This window comes from Motacilla alba, chromosome 3, assembly GCF_015832195.1.
Source record: "Motacilla alba alba isolate MOTALB_02 chromosome 3, Motacilla_alba_V1.0_pri, whole genome shotgun sequence".
NCBI lineage: Eukaryota > Metazoa > Chordata > Aves > Passeriformes > Motacillidae > Motacilla > Motacilla alba.
This window is the reverse complement of record NC_052018.1, coordinates 84,062,819-84,079,650: the sequence shown is the minus strand read 5'-3', so window position 1 is coordinate 84,079,650 and position 16,832 is coordinate 84,062,819. Positions and strand designations below refer to the sequence as shown.

Below are 16,832 nucleotides of genomic sequence, written 5' to 3'. Positions count from 1 at the left end.
ACTAAAATCCAAGTTCCTCCAAACTCTCCTGATGATGGTCTAGGAGGGTACAAAGTTTAAATTAAAAGCCACTAACAGATTTGCAAGCCCTTCACTTGCAGGACAGCTGTGGGAGCTAGTGCTCAGCTTTTGCTGTCTTCTTTCCCAATACCACATATGATGAAGGAGGGATCACAAAGAACCACGTGACAGTCTAAGGGGCTGTGGAGATTGACTATCCAGGAACTCTTGTCTTCTTCCAAAACCCCTTTAAACACATAAGGCAGAGGTACATGCATAGAGACTGCATGGACGATGACCCTTCTTTCATTCCAGGACACCAAGCACAAAAGCAACTCATGTCCGTAGAAAACAAAAATCTTAAAAATCCATACTCCTTTAACTGCATGCAGCCAACTCTTTCACTCACTTACTCAATCTTTTCTTTCCCTAGATAAGACCCAATCTTACCTCACAAGCTGTTGCTGCAGGGTTTGGAACTGGAGAACAGATGATTAAAATATGATCCTTTTCAATGTTTTTTTGGTGTATAGCTGTCTTCATTTGTTATCCATGAGGCTCTATTCACACAAGAAGGGAAACAAAAAAGCCATCAACCTTCCCTCTGCTTTCCCACCGCCAAAATTATTGTGCAGACTTTTTTTTTCCTATTAAGGGAAGAGTTAGGTGGGAACAGCTCTTCCGACGTGTTGACTAACAAAACGTGAGTGCTACACACCATGCATGGAAGGGAGCCCAGTTTGGATTTGGGAGCTGCTCAGTCACATACAAGGCCCTTCATTGCACAACCTGGCACACAGACACACAGCTGTGCAACCCAGCTGGGAGACAGGGGAGGCTAACAGCTCCTTGAATTCCCCCCTGTAATCCAGCACTGCCACATTCAGGCAGCAACACTGGGGAAGGTATGCACTGCATGCACTGCATGACACCAGACTGATAAAAGTTAAATAGAACTGGTTTGGGAAACAAATCTCAGGATGATGGGCAAACATTCATCCATATTACTATACATAAATAAAATTTAATTCCTTCTTAATGACTGAAAAATAAGACTTGACAGTGATGTTTTATCTAACAAAATAACAGATTGTTGCATATTCACTGACTCTGTTACCATGGTGCTCAGCTATCCTTGAGCATATTATCTAGAAGAGTAATGTCCTCTGGGTTTCATGGTGGTAAAAGCCAGCCCAGGACTGACATTGTACAAGTCGGTCTTTTTTTGTAGAGCTGTATTCTGAAATGCTTAGATCACTGACATGAATGTCAGCATGAAGGACTGCCATAAAGCTTCTGGCACTACCAGTGAGGTCATGGTGGAACAGAAAGAGAAGGCCAGAGTATTTCTTTTCAAAATATTTTGAAGGCAAAATGTTTAATCATCCAGTGACTGCTATGGATGGCTGAGGAGCAAGGCAGTCAAGGAAACAGGTGTAGAAAAACTGTTGAAATACCTAGGCTTCTTCCTGATACCTAGGCTTCTTCCTGATGAAGACATTTCTCTCGAGCACTGCAGGTACCTCGGTGAAAAACAGATGATCCAAATGCATATTTTTCCTTGAACATATTACAGCCATTCCACACAGGTATTGTACTCATCACCAGTTATTCATTAAGCAGCATGACTAACATCTGTCATGTGGTGTTTGTTCACTCATTATCTGTCCACAGGTAAAGAAGTCTGCTGCAGTGGTATGCAGGTTGTTTTGGTAAAGGTTTTTATTATGATTTACTCTGTGTTACTGTACATTCAGAGCATAAAATGTGCTTTTGTAAATACTTTAGCCAAAAGGTATGAACAATCCCATGGAGAATTTTTGAACTTTCCACAAGTGCCTCATATAAAATTCTGCATCATCTGTAGACCACCCTTACCCTCTCTGTGTGCATTGGACTGCATCAAAGAAGCAAAACTGCTCACGATAGTCATGACAGGGCACCCCTCAAATTAGTTAAACCATCCATGGCTGGATGCATAACACTTGAAGGAAACGTTGGAGGTGTCTAAATTTCAACAGTTAAAAAATAAATGAAAGATGCAGAGTTGACAGGCATTGAGAACAGTCATCAACCAGCCAAAAATAGGCTTCTAAGTGAAAAATGGCAGAGGCTTGAAGAGAGGCCCATCGTTCATACCCGGTATAATATGCAGTCTTTGCCACTACATGACAGGTTTCTTTTGCCCAAATAATGTCTTTTACTTGCTCCATCTAAAACATTTTCTGACATTTATTCATTCATTCCAGGCTGTCCTAGGAAACATCTGTACAGCAAATGTGTCTTAGACATACAGCTTGGATGAAAGAGATTTCCTTTTGGACTGGACAGCCTGAAATAATGTCCTATGCAAATAATACAAATGATTGATACTCGTGGTATTGCTCACCACAGTGCTTTCTGCTGTTTCTCCCTTGATTTTTAATGAGATTTAAAAGGCTGTGAGTGAATAACCCTAGCCTTTTGATTAACTTAGCTAGCATGAAAAGCTGTGGGGCCTATGTGGCAGGTGCTGTGGGTTGACAATAGGGGTACTGTTTAATCCAAGGGAAACAAAGAGGAGAAAAGGGCCATGAATAAAAGGATATAGGATCTTTTCTGAGGTCAGGAGAAGCATTTTAAATCAGGAGGTGCAAAGAGAGGCCAGCTACACAAAACATTCCTTCTTGCCACACTACTTGGCCAGCAACATGAAAGTATGCCTTGTAATTTGTTCTGCAAAAGACAATGGAATCAAAGTGAAATATCTAAGTGCCTGAAGTTTGTTGATACTCAGTGGATCACCTCTACTTGCAGGAGTAGCTGGTTATGGTTCCTTGGGGAATAAACTATTCTTCTGGATGTTGCTCCTTACCTCCTTTAAACCCAGAGAAACACAAGGAGACAGTCTAACAAGTGCAATAGCATTTCAACACAGGGAAAAATGGTATGTGATTTACAGGCTTGTTTGTTTTTAAATATGGACTGACTCAGTTACTGAGAGTACTAATTATGCAATCAGTGATTGGGAGTTTAGAGTGGAAAGTAGAAATGTTGACTCAAAATCACAAACAAACTTTCTTTTAAAATGCCTGAAAGTGTTTTTGCTCTGGTCTGTGCTCTGCAACTGCAGTGGGTTCAGGGTCATTCGTGTCATTCCTTGTGCCTTTAAGATACTGTTTCAATGTATAAATGGGCCTTTAGAGACTTTAAGACAGATGGAGAAGAGTACAGTTTCAAAATTTAATCAAATACCTTCCAGTTACAAAGCACAGATGTTCAGGGTCAGGAACACACAAGTGCAGCATTGCTGTAATGTGTCAGGCTACTGCTGCTGCTGTCAGAATAACCTAACCACTTGCAGGTGACTCAGAAGGTGCAAGAGCACGAAAAGGAAAATTATATCATAATTTGCCTACTGAAAGTTCTTCCATTCTTTCAGTCACTTGCCATAAGTACTTATATACAATTTTTTAAAATCAGCAAGTGAGACAATGACAGATGCTCACATTATTAATTTGGGGCCAATGGCTTTTCAAGTTTTGCAAAGGTCTTGGGCCAAGTGATAACACCTGGGAATAATTTTCATGTGGTGATTGTGCATCATGAAATTCTTCTTTTCCTTTTAATTAAAAGGAAATTACAGCCTTTCAACTTCATGAAGCATCCCCCATTTTTCCCTTAATAAAAAAAAATTAGTATAGTTTATGACATTTCAAAAATGTTTATTATGATGCTTTTTTCTTACTATTCCCTCTAGTATATATAATTTTTTTTTTTAACTACTGCATTTGAAAATCCTTTTTTCTTTTTAATGCTTCCTTTAAATAACCGGAAAATCCCATGCAAAGACTGATCACTTAATGTGCTTGTGGATTTCGTGGTTTCTCCAGTCCTGCTTTTAGGCTGCTAGGAACCTCTTGCAGATGTATTTTCATTGAGCACCATACACATTAGTGGAAGGACTGCTTAAGGACCATGTGATTTCCTGGGGGCAATAACACATGAGTATCCATTGGGCCTGATTCAGTTTTATATAGATATCTCTAACCAATGCATGTTCCTCTGCCTTACGTGTACTCTTTTTATTTTCTCACATTTTCTACCTCTCTCCTTTGTCTTTCCCATTCCAACTGCGTATGCACGGGCTTATCTCAGCCTTTTAGTTTGTGTACTGCAACTGAGTACCTATACACCCCAAATCTCTTAGTGTTGATGCAGTTGATATGAACTACTCTACTTTCTGAGTGTTTACTTCCTGTTGTGGGGCTGAAAGAGAAACAGAACAAGTTACCCTCACAAAAACGATGTTTGTAACATGAACCGCGTCCACACCAAAAGCACTTTGCCAGTGTGCCTAACACATCACTGTATCTCTCCCCGACCCATTTAACCCCATTTCCAGCCCCATTCGAACACGGAGGGGCAAGGGCTTGTGAGTGGCTGTAAGCGGCCCCTGCAGAAGGCTTCACAAACAGGGCGAGCTTCAAGGGAGCTTCAGCTTGGAAGACGTTTCAAGCATCTTATGGAAAATCACTACCCGGTGTTCCCCCCTCCCTCCCAAACACACAGACAGGGATACAGCGATATTTACTGAGGGTACCAAAGGCATGAAAGAAATGGAGATGCGGTTTCTGTAATGATCTGTAATGCCCACGTGTGGACGCCTCAGGGAAGGGGTGAAATCTGCGGACAGACATCTTTTCTCCTCAAAGGTCCTGCTCAGCTTCCCCCCATCCAGGAAAGCCACAGACCTCATTTCGCAGCCTCCCGGCGTCGAAAACGAGCAATTCCACTGAACCTGCCGGCATGAGGGAACAAGTAAAATAAAACTGAGCGACGTTACTCCTTCTTACTCTGACTCTGGGGAGAACACAGAGAGGAACGCACGGACGGCTACGGGTGCAGGAACCAACCGCGCTCAGGGGGAAGAGGCCGGGACCGGGCTGCCCTCCCGGCCCCGCACTGGCTCCCGGCAGACAGGGCGGGAAGAACGGAGGTCGCGGCCCCGCTCCCCTTCCCCCAGGCGGCCCCTCGGGGGCTGGCGATGGCGATGGCCGGACCCCACCGCCAGCCTCCCGCGCCGCGGGGACCGCCCGCCCCCGGCCCGGTCCCGGCGCGCCCCGCCGGCCGCTCCCCGGCGGCAGCGCCGCATGCGCGGGCGGGGGTGGGGGGAAGAGAGGAAGCGGGAGAGCACCAGATTCAAATCGCTTCTCTGGAGGGAGGGGAGAAAACTAGGGGGAAGGAGACAGCCTGGGGGGAGTGGAGCAGTGCGGAGGAGGAGGGAGGAGGAGAGAGTGGGAGGGGAGTGTAGAAGGGGAGTGTGGAAGACTCTAAGGGAACGCGGTAGAAGCCGGGAGAGGAGGCACGGCCGACGGTCGGGGTAGGCAGAGGTGTCAGGGGAAGGACAGGGCGGCTTTGGGCACCCACGGCCGCAGCGCGGGGCACCCGCCCCGGCTCGCCCACCCGCCGCGCTCCGCCCGCTCGCCCTCCTTGCCTACCGCCAGCACCATGGTGGACAGGGGCCCCTTGCTGACCTCGGCCATCATCTTCTACCTGTCCATTGGGGCGGCGATCTTCGAGGTGCTGGAGGAGCCCCACTGGCGCTCGGCTACCGACAACTATAAGCGGCAGAAGACGGAGCTGCTCAAGCAGTTCCCTTGCCTGGGCCAAGAGGGTCTGGACAGGATCCTGCAGGTACAGCGAGCGCCGCCGGGACGGGGACCGGGGCTGGGGCCGGGGGGTGCCGGCGGCAGCAGGTGCTGCCGGGCGCCCTGGAGCGGAAAGCCCCGCGCCTGCGGGCGGGCGGGCTGGGGGACCGGGCACAGCCCGAACGTGTCTGTGCCCTCACAAAGCCCGGTGCCGAAAAACTGTCCCTCGAGCGGGAGCGTAGGGAAACCTCTTAATCGTTCCTCACTACTTAATGACAGAGGCTGCTCTTTCCCTCTGAGTCCTAAAGGAGCTGGGGGTTGATTTTCAGCGGGCCGGCCCAGAGGTGCCGCCCGGAGTGTGCTCCCGCCCGCTGCTCAACCCGGAGCCCGTGAATGCGGCTCTTGTGTTAGCACCCGGGGTGGTTCCTTCTGCCTCAATGGATGTTATGTTAAGAGGAAGGGAAGGTGAAGCCAAGTGTCTCGATCCTCTTGTGTTTGGTCTGATTTTCTTCCCTTTCTCTTTTTTAATTTCTTCCCTTACTAAATGCTGGAGAGGTGCCTGGGGGTCCCGCAGGTCAGTCGGGGTAACTGGGGGAAAGGGTGCACGGCTCGCACGGAGGGATGCTCGCAGCTCCTGCGCTGTTATACTCCAGGAGACTGACTTTTTTCCAAGCCATAAGGAGTTGATAATAGTCCTGTCTCGCTCATCTAGCAGAATGCTCTTCAAACCTAATTCTTAATTGACAGCGTGTATTAAATCCGAGAGCAATATAAATTTAGTTAGTGCCTTCTTATGGATGTGGAATCCGTTAAAATGTCGTGGTAAGCAGTAGTGAACTATGAAACACAGGCTGCTCAGATATGTGAGCCATTTGGAACTTTTATTACGGAAATATTTATACCGAGTAGATTTTCTGTTCATTATGTTTGGATTTTTATAAATTATTTTATTTTCAAATTCCCTGAAAGTCGATTAAAATGCTCAAATACAGAAGAATGGCAAAGTGGCTCATTAGTTTTCTCGGTGTAATCGATACTGTGCAAGCTTGGAAGAGTCTAGATTCTTTATCCTAAAAGTTTGTGGTTAAAGTTCCCTTTCTTCGGTTGGTGGCTTCCTTCTGTCTGCTTCTGATAGCAGAGCTTTCTGGTGGCAGTGTCCTCATTGTTCCCATCTTAGTGCCTTGTTAAGTGTCTGTGGTATTTAGTGGAACAGGTGGATAGAGGCTTGAAACTATAAAGAGATGTTGGAAAATGAAAGACATGCTATGTGTTTGGAGTGTGTTTTTGCTGTTCTGGAGTCTTAATGAAATCTTACACTAGATTATATCCAAACCTGTTTTAATGTCCTCAAGGAAAAAAACATAGTTTGGATTGGGATGTGCCTGGCACGCTTAACTTGCTGCAGACGTAATGCAGAATCTACATTCTGCCTCAATTTATTATGAAAATTATGTTGTGATGAGGGAATCATTAACGGGGTTTTATGTTTGGTTGGTTTTTTTCCCATGATGTGTATCACAATGAATCCTGAAGTGGCAGAAAGTTGGACGTTTTTGCGTTTTGGGGCTTTTTCCCATAAAATACAAGATAATAATGAAAAAATGTGGAGGGCCTTTCCTCTTCAATGCATTAGCCCCTGCTGATAGTATCATACGTGGTTTGAGGTTTCCCTCTGCTCTTCTTCCAATCCTATCCTACTTTCCATGTCCAGTCTTGCTAGTCTGATGATCCTACATAGGTATTCTTTTGTCATCCTAAGCTCAGGTTAGCTCAAATGCCTTTGTTTCAGTCTTATTGGTAACTGCAAACTTTACTGCCTGCTCTCTTTTAAAGTAGTAGTTTTGTGCCTGTTCATATTAAACTTCTATGTAAGAAGTGATGGGAAAGAGAGGAGTGAGTCATATATGACAGACGGCAATGGCAGGGTGAAATCTAACCTAGCTGAAGCTGACTGATGGGGAGGGAATTATGGAAGGATATCAGGATTCTGTCCTGAGTAAGCTGTAAAGTATATCAGAAACAGTTTTTGTAGTTGTTCTTTCTCAGCTAGTCAATGCTGCTTCTGTGGGGTTCTGCCGAATCTTTAAAGCATTACTAGCATCTCTTTCACAAAACGTGATCATCCTCTTCTCTTGTTAAACCTCCAACTTTATTCTCTATTCACAACCAGAACATATTGATTTGAAAAATAGGCTTTTAACACCTCCCCACCCATTCTCATCCCCACTTCTATCTTGTTCCTCTGAGCCTCTTCCTCTAGGTTCTTCCAAGGTCTCCGTAAACTTGTTCTTGGGATTTTGCATGGTTTAGCTCATTTTTCTGCTGTTGTCTCTTTTTTTTAATAGGTGATTTCATCTTGAAGCCTTTTCTTTCACTCTGATGTTGGTCCCCACTGATACTCATGTGACTTTACAGAGCCATGTTGAGCTTTGCCGTTACTTCTCTGATGTTCTATTTAAGACCCTCATTTAAAACATACTGGATAACGTGCTTCAGCAAATATCACCAACTGTAGAATTTTAAATGGGTGTTGGTAGAATGAAAGGATGCCAAGAAATGTTCAAGTTGAACTAACAATACCAATTTTGTTTCCAGAAGCAGCCTGAAAGGTGACAAGGACTGACTTATTCAGAGACCGGTCTCTCTGCTGCCCTTGTTTCCCACCCAGGTTAGCTCGTGTGTTCCTTTGAGCCTAATGCTAGCTGTAAGTGCAATGGAAACTGTGTGGAATGACTACAAAGCCAGATCTGTAGAGCTGATCTTGAGCACTTAAAAAGACAAGTAGGTTATCAGCACAGGTTCTCAGCTCAGGTACAGACCAGTATCTCTGTACCAACAGTTTGATTATTAAGTGGGCTATATTTGGTCAAATACTGTCTAAAGTTTATATTCTGTAATAAAAATTTCACAATGCATTACAGTAGAAATACACCACAATAAATGTTTATTGAAATGTGTGGTCTTTGCAGGGCAGCTAGGACAAGGGAAGAGATGAGAATTTTGACTCCATTTTTCAGAAGGTTGATTTATTATGTTATTATATATTATATTAAAAAAGCTAAACTTAAACTATACTAAAAGAATAAAGAGAAAGGAATCATCAGAAAGCTAAATAAGAACAGAATTAAATGAATAACAAAGTCTTGTGACTCCCAGAGAGTCTGAGACCAGCTGTATCTTTGATTGGTTATTAAGTAAAAACACCTAGCATGGACCAATCAAAGATGCACCTGTTGCATTCCACATCAACAGAAAATAATTGTTTTTCTTTCTTTCCTGAGGCCTCGCAGCTTCTCAGGAGAAAAAACCCCGGCAAAAGGATTTTTCATAAAATATATCGGTGACATAAATGTGTTTAACACACTTGCAGAAATTTACAAGCTAAGTATTGTAGGATATACTAAAAAGAAAGCCTTTTCCCTCTATCCTGAGAAATGCCTAAAAATAAACTTGCTTAAAAGCAACTTTTAGGAGTCTCTTGTGTGAAGAATCCATTTACTTTTGATTGTTGAGAGTACCATACTATTTATCATAACTGTAAGCGGTAAAGTACTTCAACACTTCTCAGAGTAACATTGTGTAGACCCTGATTTTAAAGGTGACTTACCCTGAGCAGTGTATAGGCTGGTTTCTGCCTGTCCATGTTCTTCTGGGTAGAGCTGATTGCTCAGATATAAATGTGGCTGAGATGCCATATTATTCACGTTATTTAAGCCTCCAAAGACCCTCAGCCACAACTGTGTGACACAAGGGGCTGTGTAATCTCCCATCTCTATGTACAATTACTTTGGAAGAGAAATAACTCATAACTCTTCAGAATGTGTGCAGAAATTAACATTGTTAGTAATAATGTCACATATCATATTTATCATCATTGTAGGGTCTTAAAAGTAGTGTAACAGCTCTGTCTGTTAATAAAATTCTATGGCTTTCCATTGCCACTTGTTTCAGTGGCCTTAAGGGACTCTTTAGGAAGGGCAGGTAAACAGGGATCCAATGATGACACCTTTATTTACCCTGCTGTAGGAGGGAGTTTGGAAGACTGAACCAAATATAAGGTGATTCAGTAATTTCCCTCTTCTCCAGTTCCTTACTTTTACTCTTTATTGCTCCATCCTGGTTGTGAAACATCAGCTTTTATGATAAAGGAGCTATTCATGCAAGGAGGTGCCCTCTTGACCCTTGTGTCTATTCACACGAGCAAAGGTTTGCCCACGCTGGGCCAGGTCTTATTTACCAGGAAATCTTCTACTTGCCCACCAGAGTCATTGAAAAATGATACACTTCCCACTGATAAACATCAAGGCTGGTGAAAAGAAAGGGAATCATTTGCAGATGAGTGAAAATGGTTACTTTCAAAACAGCAATAAAATGAAAAGAGAAACTGCTGCCTGTGTTTAGGGGAAGCAGACAAACATACCCGAGTATGAGAACAAATAGTTGGGAGTCTTTGAAAAGCATATGAGACTCTAAGCCGGCCTGAGATATAACTTTAGAAACCTAAATGTTTAGACTTAAAGCCCAGTGCTGTGAACAAACATTTTAGATGACTTTTAAGGATGGCTGCTGGAATATACATGGCACATGGTTTATGCTAAAGAAAATAACAGTTAAGTGGATTAATAGTAGTTTCTCCCCTGTTTTTTAAAGTATCTTCACTTTTCACAAGTACCTGCAGGTGCATTTCCAGGACTTTGGTTTGTGTTTGAAGATGGTGAAGCTTGCTTGAATACTCTTGGAATTTATCTTAAATTGTGAAAACTACAGAATATTCTCTCATTCCAAACATTGTTTCCCACATTGCTTTAATTTCAAGCTGCTACCTCAAGGTTTAAATATATGTGCAATACTTTTGAGAGAGTCTGCAAACTAGAAAAACTAAAGTTTTCCTAAATACTTGAACTAGGTTTTCAATGCTTTGTTCAACATTTAACAAAGATGATAGCTTTTGCTTAGACTTTATAGAGTGATTTGTTATTCAGTGTAAAGTTAATAGGGGCATATTTTTAATAATATTTTCCTTTTCTTGTGCTCTTCAGGAAATGCATAAATGAGATTCTAGATTACCTGGGTTTGTTTGTTTGCTCGTTACTGTCCTGATCCCTTCCATTGAAGATATTGAAGATGGGGTGGGAAAATAGGGGACTGAACTAATTATTTGGAATGCCAGTTGACTTGTCTCTTTCAAGGCAAAGCCTTTTTCATAGGCTGAGCAACATAAAGCTGAGCATCTTTCAAACAAGGACAAGTGACTGCCAATGAAACAAAGTTGCTAACTATTTCTAATATCTTTCATATAAAAACTTGACAGTGTAAATTAAGGCTTATGCATGTGAAATAGGTATTCCTAGATTGTTCAAATTTATATCTTAATTATGCATTGTCTAAATTCAGCAGTTATGAACTGAGATGAAAATGTAGGACTGCTGTCCACGGCCGACTGAGATGCCTCAGGGTGTGACTTAGGGGTACTGCTACTGCAGCATTAGAAAAGAATTGAGGACAGGCAGCACAGAATCATTAGCGTTGGAGAAAACCTCTGAGATCATAGAGTCCAACCTTTAACCAAACACCAACTTGTCAAGTGGACTCTGGCACTGAGTGCCATGTCCGGTTGTTTCTTGAATGCCTCCAGTGATGGTGGCTCTACCACCTTCCTGGGTAGTCCATTCCAATGCTTAACAGCCCTGTCTGTGAAGAAATTTCTTCTGCTGTCCAGCTGTGTTACCCCACAGATTTTCTCTATGTGTTTCTACACAGGAAACCAAATGTAAGCAGGCATGCTTTTCTGTTGTGTTTTCTTTTTTTTTTTTTCTTTTTCCCTGTTTAACCATTAAATTGTTTGAACTTTCTTGGAACATAGTTAAACAAAGCTGATAGTGCATACACTGCAACTATGCTGATGGAGCAATAGCAATCGATCAGAAGCCATCATTTTTCTGCTATGGGCTTTTCCTTTTTCCTGTTATGAACTTAATCTTTGCGTGTTCCTAGTATGCTGTCCTTCTGTTACCTTAGAACTGAATGTTTGTGTTACCTTCCATGTTACCTTCTGCTACTAGGTGTGTTTTTGGCAAGCTCTGCTCTAGAGACCATGGCATGCAAGTAGTTTTGCAAGTTATCAACAGCTTTTCTGTGCTTTGGTTCGTACTGTATATATGGTTTTTGCAAGATACCTTCTGTAGCCAGTGAAGATACAGTGTAAGGATGAGTTTGTACAGATTTCCTTTTTAAAAACAAATAGTTGTTCTTGCTATGTATTAATAATTAAACACAATGAATTGTTTTCCTTTTCTCTGAATGCTGTTGACTTTCAGAACAGTTGTTTTCCTTGCTGGTAGTGCAATTAGATGTCAACATAATAATACACAACCCAGAAACAAGCTGGATTACAAGTGAGAGTAAATAATCTGATCAACTGGGGAGCAAAGGAGAATGCTTTTGTACTTTGGTGCTGTGGATCTGCTGATCACAGTGCCTGTGATTTGCAGAGGTTTTATTTTGCCCTGGCACTTATTTGTTTCTATGGATTGAATACATAGGAACATGTAGTTAAATTTCTTCCTGGAGTAGGTTGGAATAGTAGTAATTCTTTGGGCTTCGTTTAGTCCAAACTGAGCTCATCACAAACTGAGTCTGCTCTGTAGTGTGTAACAGAATGCGCTAACAGGACAGGTGGAGGAGTTGCACTCTTCAGTTAAATTAAAATCCTGGAGCACTACCTGTGGTGCTACAGAGATCCTCAGGAGAGCCACACTTTGAGGCTGATTGAACTTGTAAAATAAACATTCCATATGTACTCTGCATTTTTGCTAGTTCTGTCTGCTGAGGGGATGCCTTGGGCTTGAACTAGCTTTGTCTTCCTTTATTTTCTGTCTTGATTCTGTCAGATCCCTCATCATCACTGCTGATTCTAGCATTACTAGATCTTTTCTTTAAAACACCAGGTTCTTTAGCAGGGAACTTTAGGCTGGCTGTTTGTTTTCTGTGACCTCCCATCTTATATTATCATGTCTTTATATTGCGGTTTTTGGATTTTGTTAGCTATGTACTTACCAACACTTGAATTGTAGGCAGGCGAGATTGTTCCTAGGCATGTATTGCCCTATTAGTTCTATTTACAGTCAAATCAGTAGGGAAGTTAATATTTTTTTTTTCTGCATTGTGTTGTGTGAACTCGAGTGGATCAAATACACTCTTGGGTGCAAAATAGCTTCTGAAATGTTTTAAAATCGAACCTCATACACAGATTTTCTTAAGAGAAAGAAATGTGAGTGATAAAAATGAAGTAGAAAACAAATAATAGGTTGTGTTTCTTTTCCTAACCGTATGGTATCTATAGTGTTTCCTACGATGGACCTCTGTTTTTTAACCTCTGTTGTGGAGTCAATTGCTACAGATCAGCCTGTCTCTAGGACTATGTTTCTGCCTTAATGAAAAGGTAGACACAGATTGTGATTGAGCAAACTGGCAAATACTAAATTGACTTTGTTCTGTGTTGGCATCTTGCAAATACTATGTAAGCAGTTTCCAGCTGCTGAGAAACAAAACCCAGACCTGTGTGTCTCTTTGAGGCTGCAAGAGGTGCAAAAATGTTCCAGTTGGACCTATCACAGGTCTCTGTATTCTGATACTTCCTAACAACAGTGACAGTTAACACTCATTTGGACTGTAAAGTAAGTCACAAGATTGTCAGATAATGGCAGCGAGTGAGTAATAGCTGATGGAACTTGAAAATAATTCTGCAAAAGGTTGTGAAGGTCCCGAGGTAGAAAGCAAAGCCAGATATGATAGAGTATTTTTAATGGCCTAGCTAAAATATCACATTATCAGTGATGACTTCTCTGTGTGACCTCCAAATGCTCATATTTCTGCTCTTCTTTGCTACTCCCAGCCTGCTCCGAATGAGTAAAAAAGCTTTGGAGGAAAGTTGCTCAAGAATCATGTTTGGTCTCTTGCTAGCAAAACAGTGGTTTGTAAGTAGATTGGTTCTGGCCTGTAATGGAAGTGAGGTTGATGAGTCTCCTCCAGGCACCAAAGAAACAGGGGAGGTGCTTGGAGCCAAGCAGCTGAACTAAGAGAAGGGTTTAACCAAGCTCCCTGTGATAGCGACTTCTCCCTTAGCCTCTCTTGCATTATTCTGGCTGGAACGCTCAACCTACCACAAGCTCAGCTCTTACAGTTGCTGTTAACCAGCTACAGGCTGTAATGCAAATATGTTAAAATCAAGTTAAATAGTTGATCAATGATAACCTGCCAGTTAGGGCTTCAGGCCTGTCTAAGTGGTGTGTACGTGACTGCAGAATGACAGAGGGCAATCAATGCTTGCCTTGTTGGCACAAGGGTTTTTGAAGGGCACTGGAGTTTATGCTTCACTCTTTCTTATTTTTATCAGTGCACTCTGAAAATTTTTCACCTCTGTCACTATCAATTGCCCTTTTAAAATACCACGTGCCCACTTCCAACTTTTTTCATGGCTTTTCAAGTCAAAGGCAAGGAAAGGGAGAGAGAGCAAAAAATTTTGAAGTTGCTTCTGTTTAGCAGCAAACCCAGTAGTCATTGGTGTCTTTATTGTGTCTCTACATTATTTGTTCCAGTAATACTAGATTTTCTGGTAGTGTCTCAACTGGATTGTGCCTATCAGTGATTGTGACTAACAGTGCTTTTTCATGAAGTTGTTACATAGTCTCTACAAGGTCCTGAAGCTGTCACCTTGATTGACGAAATGAGAATAGACGTCTTTATCTTATATTTAGGGGAAGTAAAATTTAGTTCAAACTTTGAGAGTGCCTCGGCTTTATTTGCATGTTTTAATAATGCTTGTTCAGCTCTGCTACAATTAGACAATTTGTTATTTGGACAGATGTCCTCACAGCTGGCTACTTCTTGTCTCCTAGTGGAGAAACACTGCCATAAAGTAGTTTCATGCTAGATATTGAGTAGGTGTTTTCAACTGAATTCTGTGCACCTTGTAAAAACCGTCTCACTTATTTGAGGCAACTGCAGCTTTTCTGTGGTTTTGTTGACTTCCTTAGCATCTTGTATGTGAGCAGTTTTTAAGCTTGAGGGTTCTCTTCTTAGAAATGTACGAGTGCTTTTTCTGTCTCAGCTTTGGAGAAGGTACTAGACGCTGCTGAACAGTCACAGATATCCGTTGCAGGAAATCCAGGCTAGGAAGGAAAAGAGTAGCAGAAGGCAGCAATTATGGTACTTCTGCCAGTTGATCCCTCTTGTCTTCAATACAGTAGCAAGAAGGTGACAAAGGGGTTTGGCTTTCGTGCATCCTCAGGGATGGGACAGTTGAGAAGTGATGGAGCACAGAGTCTATTAATTGCCTACCACACATCAGTGCTGTACATTACTCTTTGCCTGCAGTTTGTCTTGTGTTAGCTGTTCAGGGGGAACCTGCAAATGGATGGGAAATTTTGTGAATCTGAAAGTGTGCATGGTAGTTTTAAAGTGGAAAGATTTTTCAGTTGACTAAGCTTACTATTTCACTTACTTAAAATCTTTTCTACAAGATACACGCAATTTCTAGTTTACCTGTGGGGTTTGACCAGGAACTAGATGTGGTACAGGACTGAAAAGGTTATTGGAGAATGATTGAAGCAGTATCTGTTCTGCTTTCTGTCATTTAGTGGTTGGAAACTCCCTTGGTAAGAAAGCCTCTTCTGTGTATTTGTTGTGTAGTGCCAAATGTATTAAAATAGAAGAAGATTGTGTTCCAGTGCATATGCTGTGTATATGATTTTTAATGTTATACAATTACTGCAAAAAAAACCAAACAAAAAGGGTTTGCATATATGCTGACACAACTGTGTTTAAGAAATACTCTAATGCAGGGCTAGCTTTTAGCAGCAAACTGATGTTATTGCCAGTATAATACACTCACCTAGCAGAAGAAATAAACTAGGCAAACCAAGCTATTACAGGTCTGAGATTGTCTAGGTCAGACTGTTTCCTTGCCTGTTATCTCAGGTACTGATCACACTTCTTTCTGTGTGCCGGCAGATCTCTGTATTTGAGAACACTTGTTCAGAGCAGCCTCCACTCTTTCCCCAGTCCTCCTCAGAGATCAGTCTTCAGTTAATCTAGTGTTGAAGAGATTTATAGTAACATAAGAACATTTTATTCAGGTTAAACCCTGGATAAAGCTGAATACATAATAACAGAAGTCTCAAAGCTAAGAGCCTTTCTGTGGCAGGTTTTTTGCCCTTGTTAGACCCCTTAAGATAAACCCATCACCTTGCTAGTCATACAAAGCATCCTGTCCCTGTTGACATTGGAAGCATGCCTTACCTTGCCTCCTCCTCCTGCTGCCTGATACAGGAACGATATAGGGAGATAGGCTGGTGTGGTTGAAGTTACGAAAAGTTTTTGGTTGACCCTGGAAACCTGGTGGTTTGTTTGGCTTAACAAGGTGGCTTAAGTGAAGGTACTACCCTAAAGAGTTAATAGCCAACAGTGTGTCTTTTTCTTGTTCCTGTTTTGTAGTTCAGAAGTCTACCTGATTAAAAATGTTGTTACAAGTAGAACTCTGCTCCACCCAAGTCTGATCACTTTCAGGTTTTTTATTTAATGCTGTTGGGACAAGCAAGATTTTTATTCTAGCATGTGTAAGCTCACTGAATTGTCAGGAAAGTAAGTTGATAGGATAGGTTGTTAAATAGGAAATGAGGTGTGTGATGCTACTAGCGTGCTTCGGCAGCACCTTCTAGCATGTCTTCAGAGGAGCAAGACCTTTAAAGTTGTATTGAAATTTGGGGATGCAATACAGAAGTGCTTGTGAAACCAAAAGTCTATGGCATTTTCCTCCTAGCGCCTAAGAAACTGAACAGTTTTTAGAGTGTTCTAAACAAGTAACTTTCTGTAAATTTCTTAACCTGAAGCTTATTTTAATGCATGGCTATAAATGGGAGGCAATATAGTATGCATTTTTACTTTATGCTTCAATTCATTCACTGAGTTGAGAAGCTTATTTGGCCTCTGTAAGCAAAGCTGTCAAGCTTAGGTCACTTGTGTTTTGACTTGTCGTAATTAACTGTTCTTATACACTGAGAGCAATGCAGGTTGGGGGGGAAGGGGTGGCGGGAAGCTTCATTTTAAACTCAGTTTCCTCTTCTGCTTCTCCTGTGTAATATCAACATTTTCTGTCCAACCCCTCTGCATCTAATAAATCCATCTCAATAAACTGTGTTTTTA

At 42.0% G+C, this 16,832-nt stretch overlaps 1 protein-coding gene and 1 long non-coding RNA gene across 2 annotated transcripts in view; one reads left to right on the top strand and one right to left on the bottom strand.

Annotated features, from left to right (window-relative positions):
• Positions 1-450: 450 nt before the first annotated feature.
• Positions 451-5,081, bottom strand: LOC119699032. Its single transcript, XR_005256332.1, has 3 exons — positions 4,734-5,081; positions 1,458-1,523; positions 451-560 (listed from the first exon to the last, which is right to left on the bottom strand). It is a non-coding gene; the product is annotated as an uncharacterized LOC119699032 (long non-coding RNA).
• Positions 5,082-5,293: 212 nt separating this feature from the next.
• Positions 5,294-16,832, top strand: part of KCNK5 (potassium two pore domain channel subfamily K member 5) — a 35,285-nt gene continuing 23,746 nt past the window's right edge. Inside the window, exon 1 of the mRNA XM_038132000.1 lies at positions 5,294-5,676. Coding sequence (XP_037987928.1) covers positions 5,491-5,676 — 186 coding nt within the window. The 5' untranslated portion in view covers positions 5,294-5,490. The remainder of the gene's footprint in view (positions 5,677-16,832) is intronic.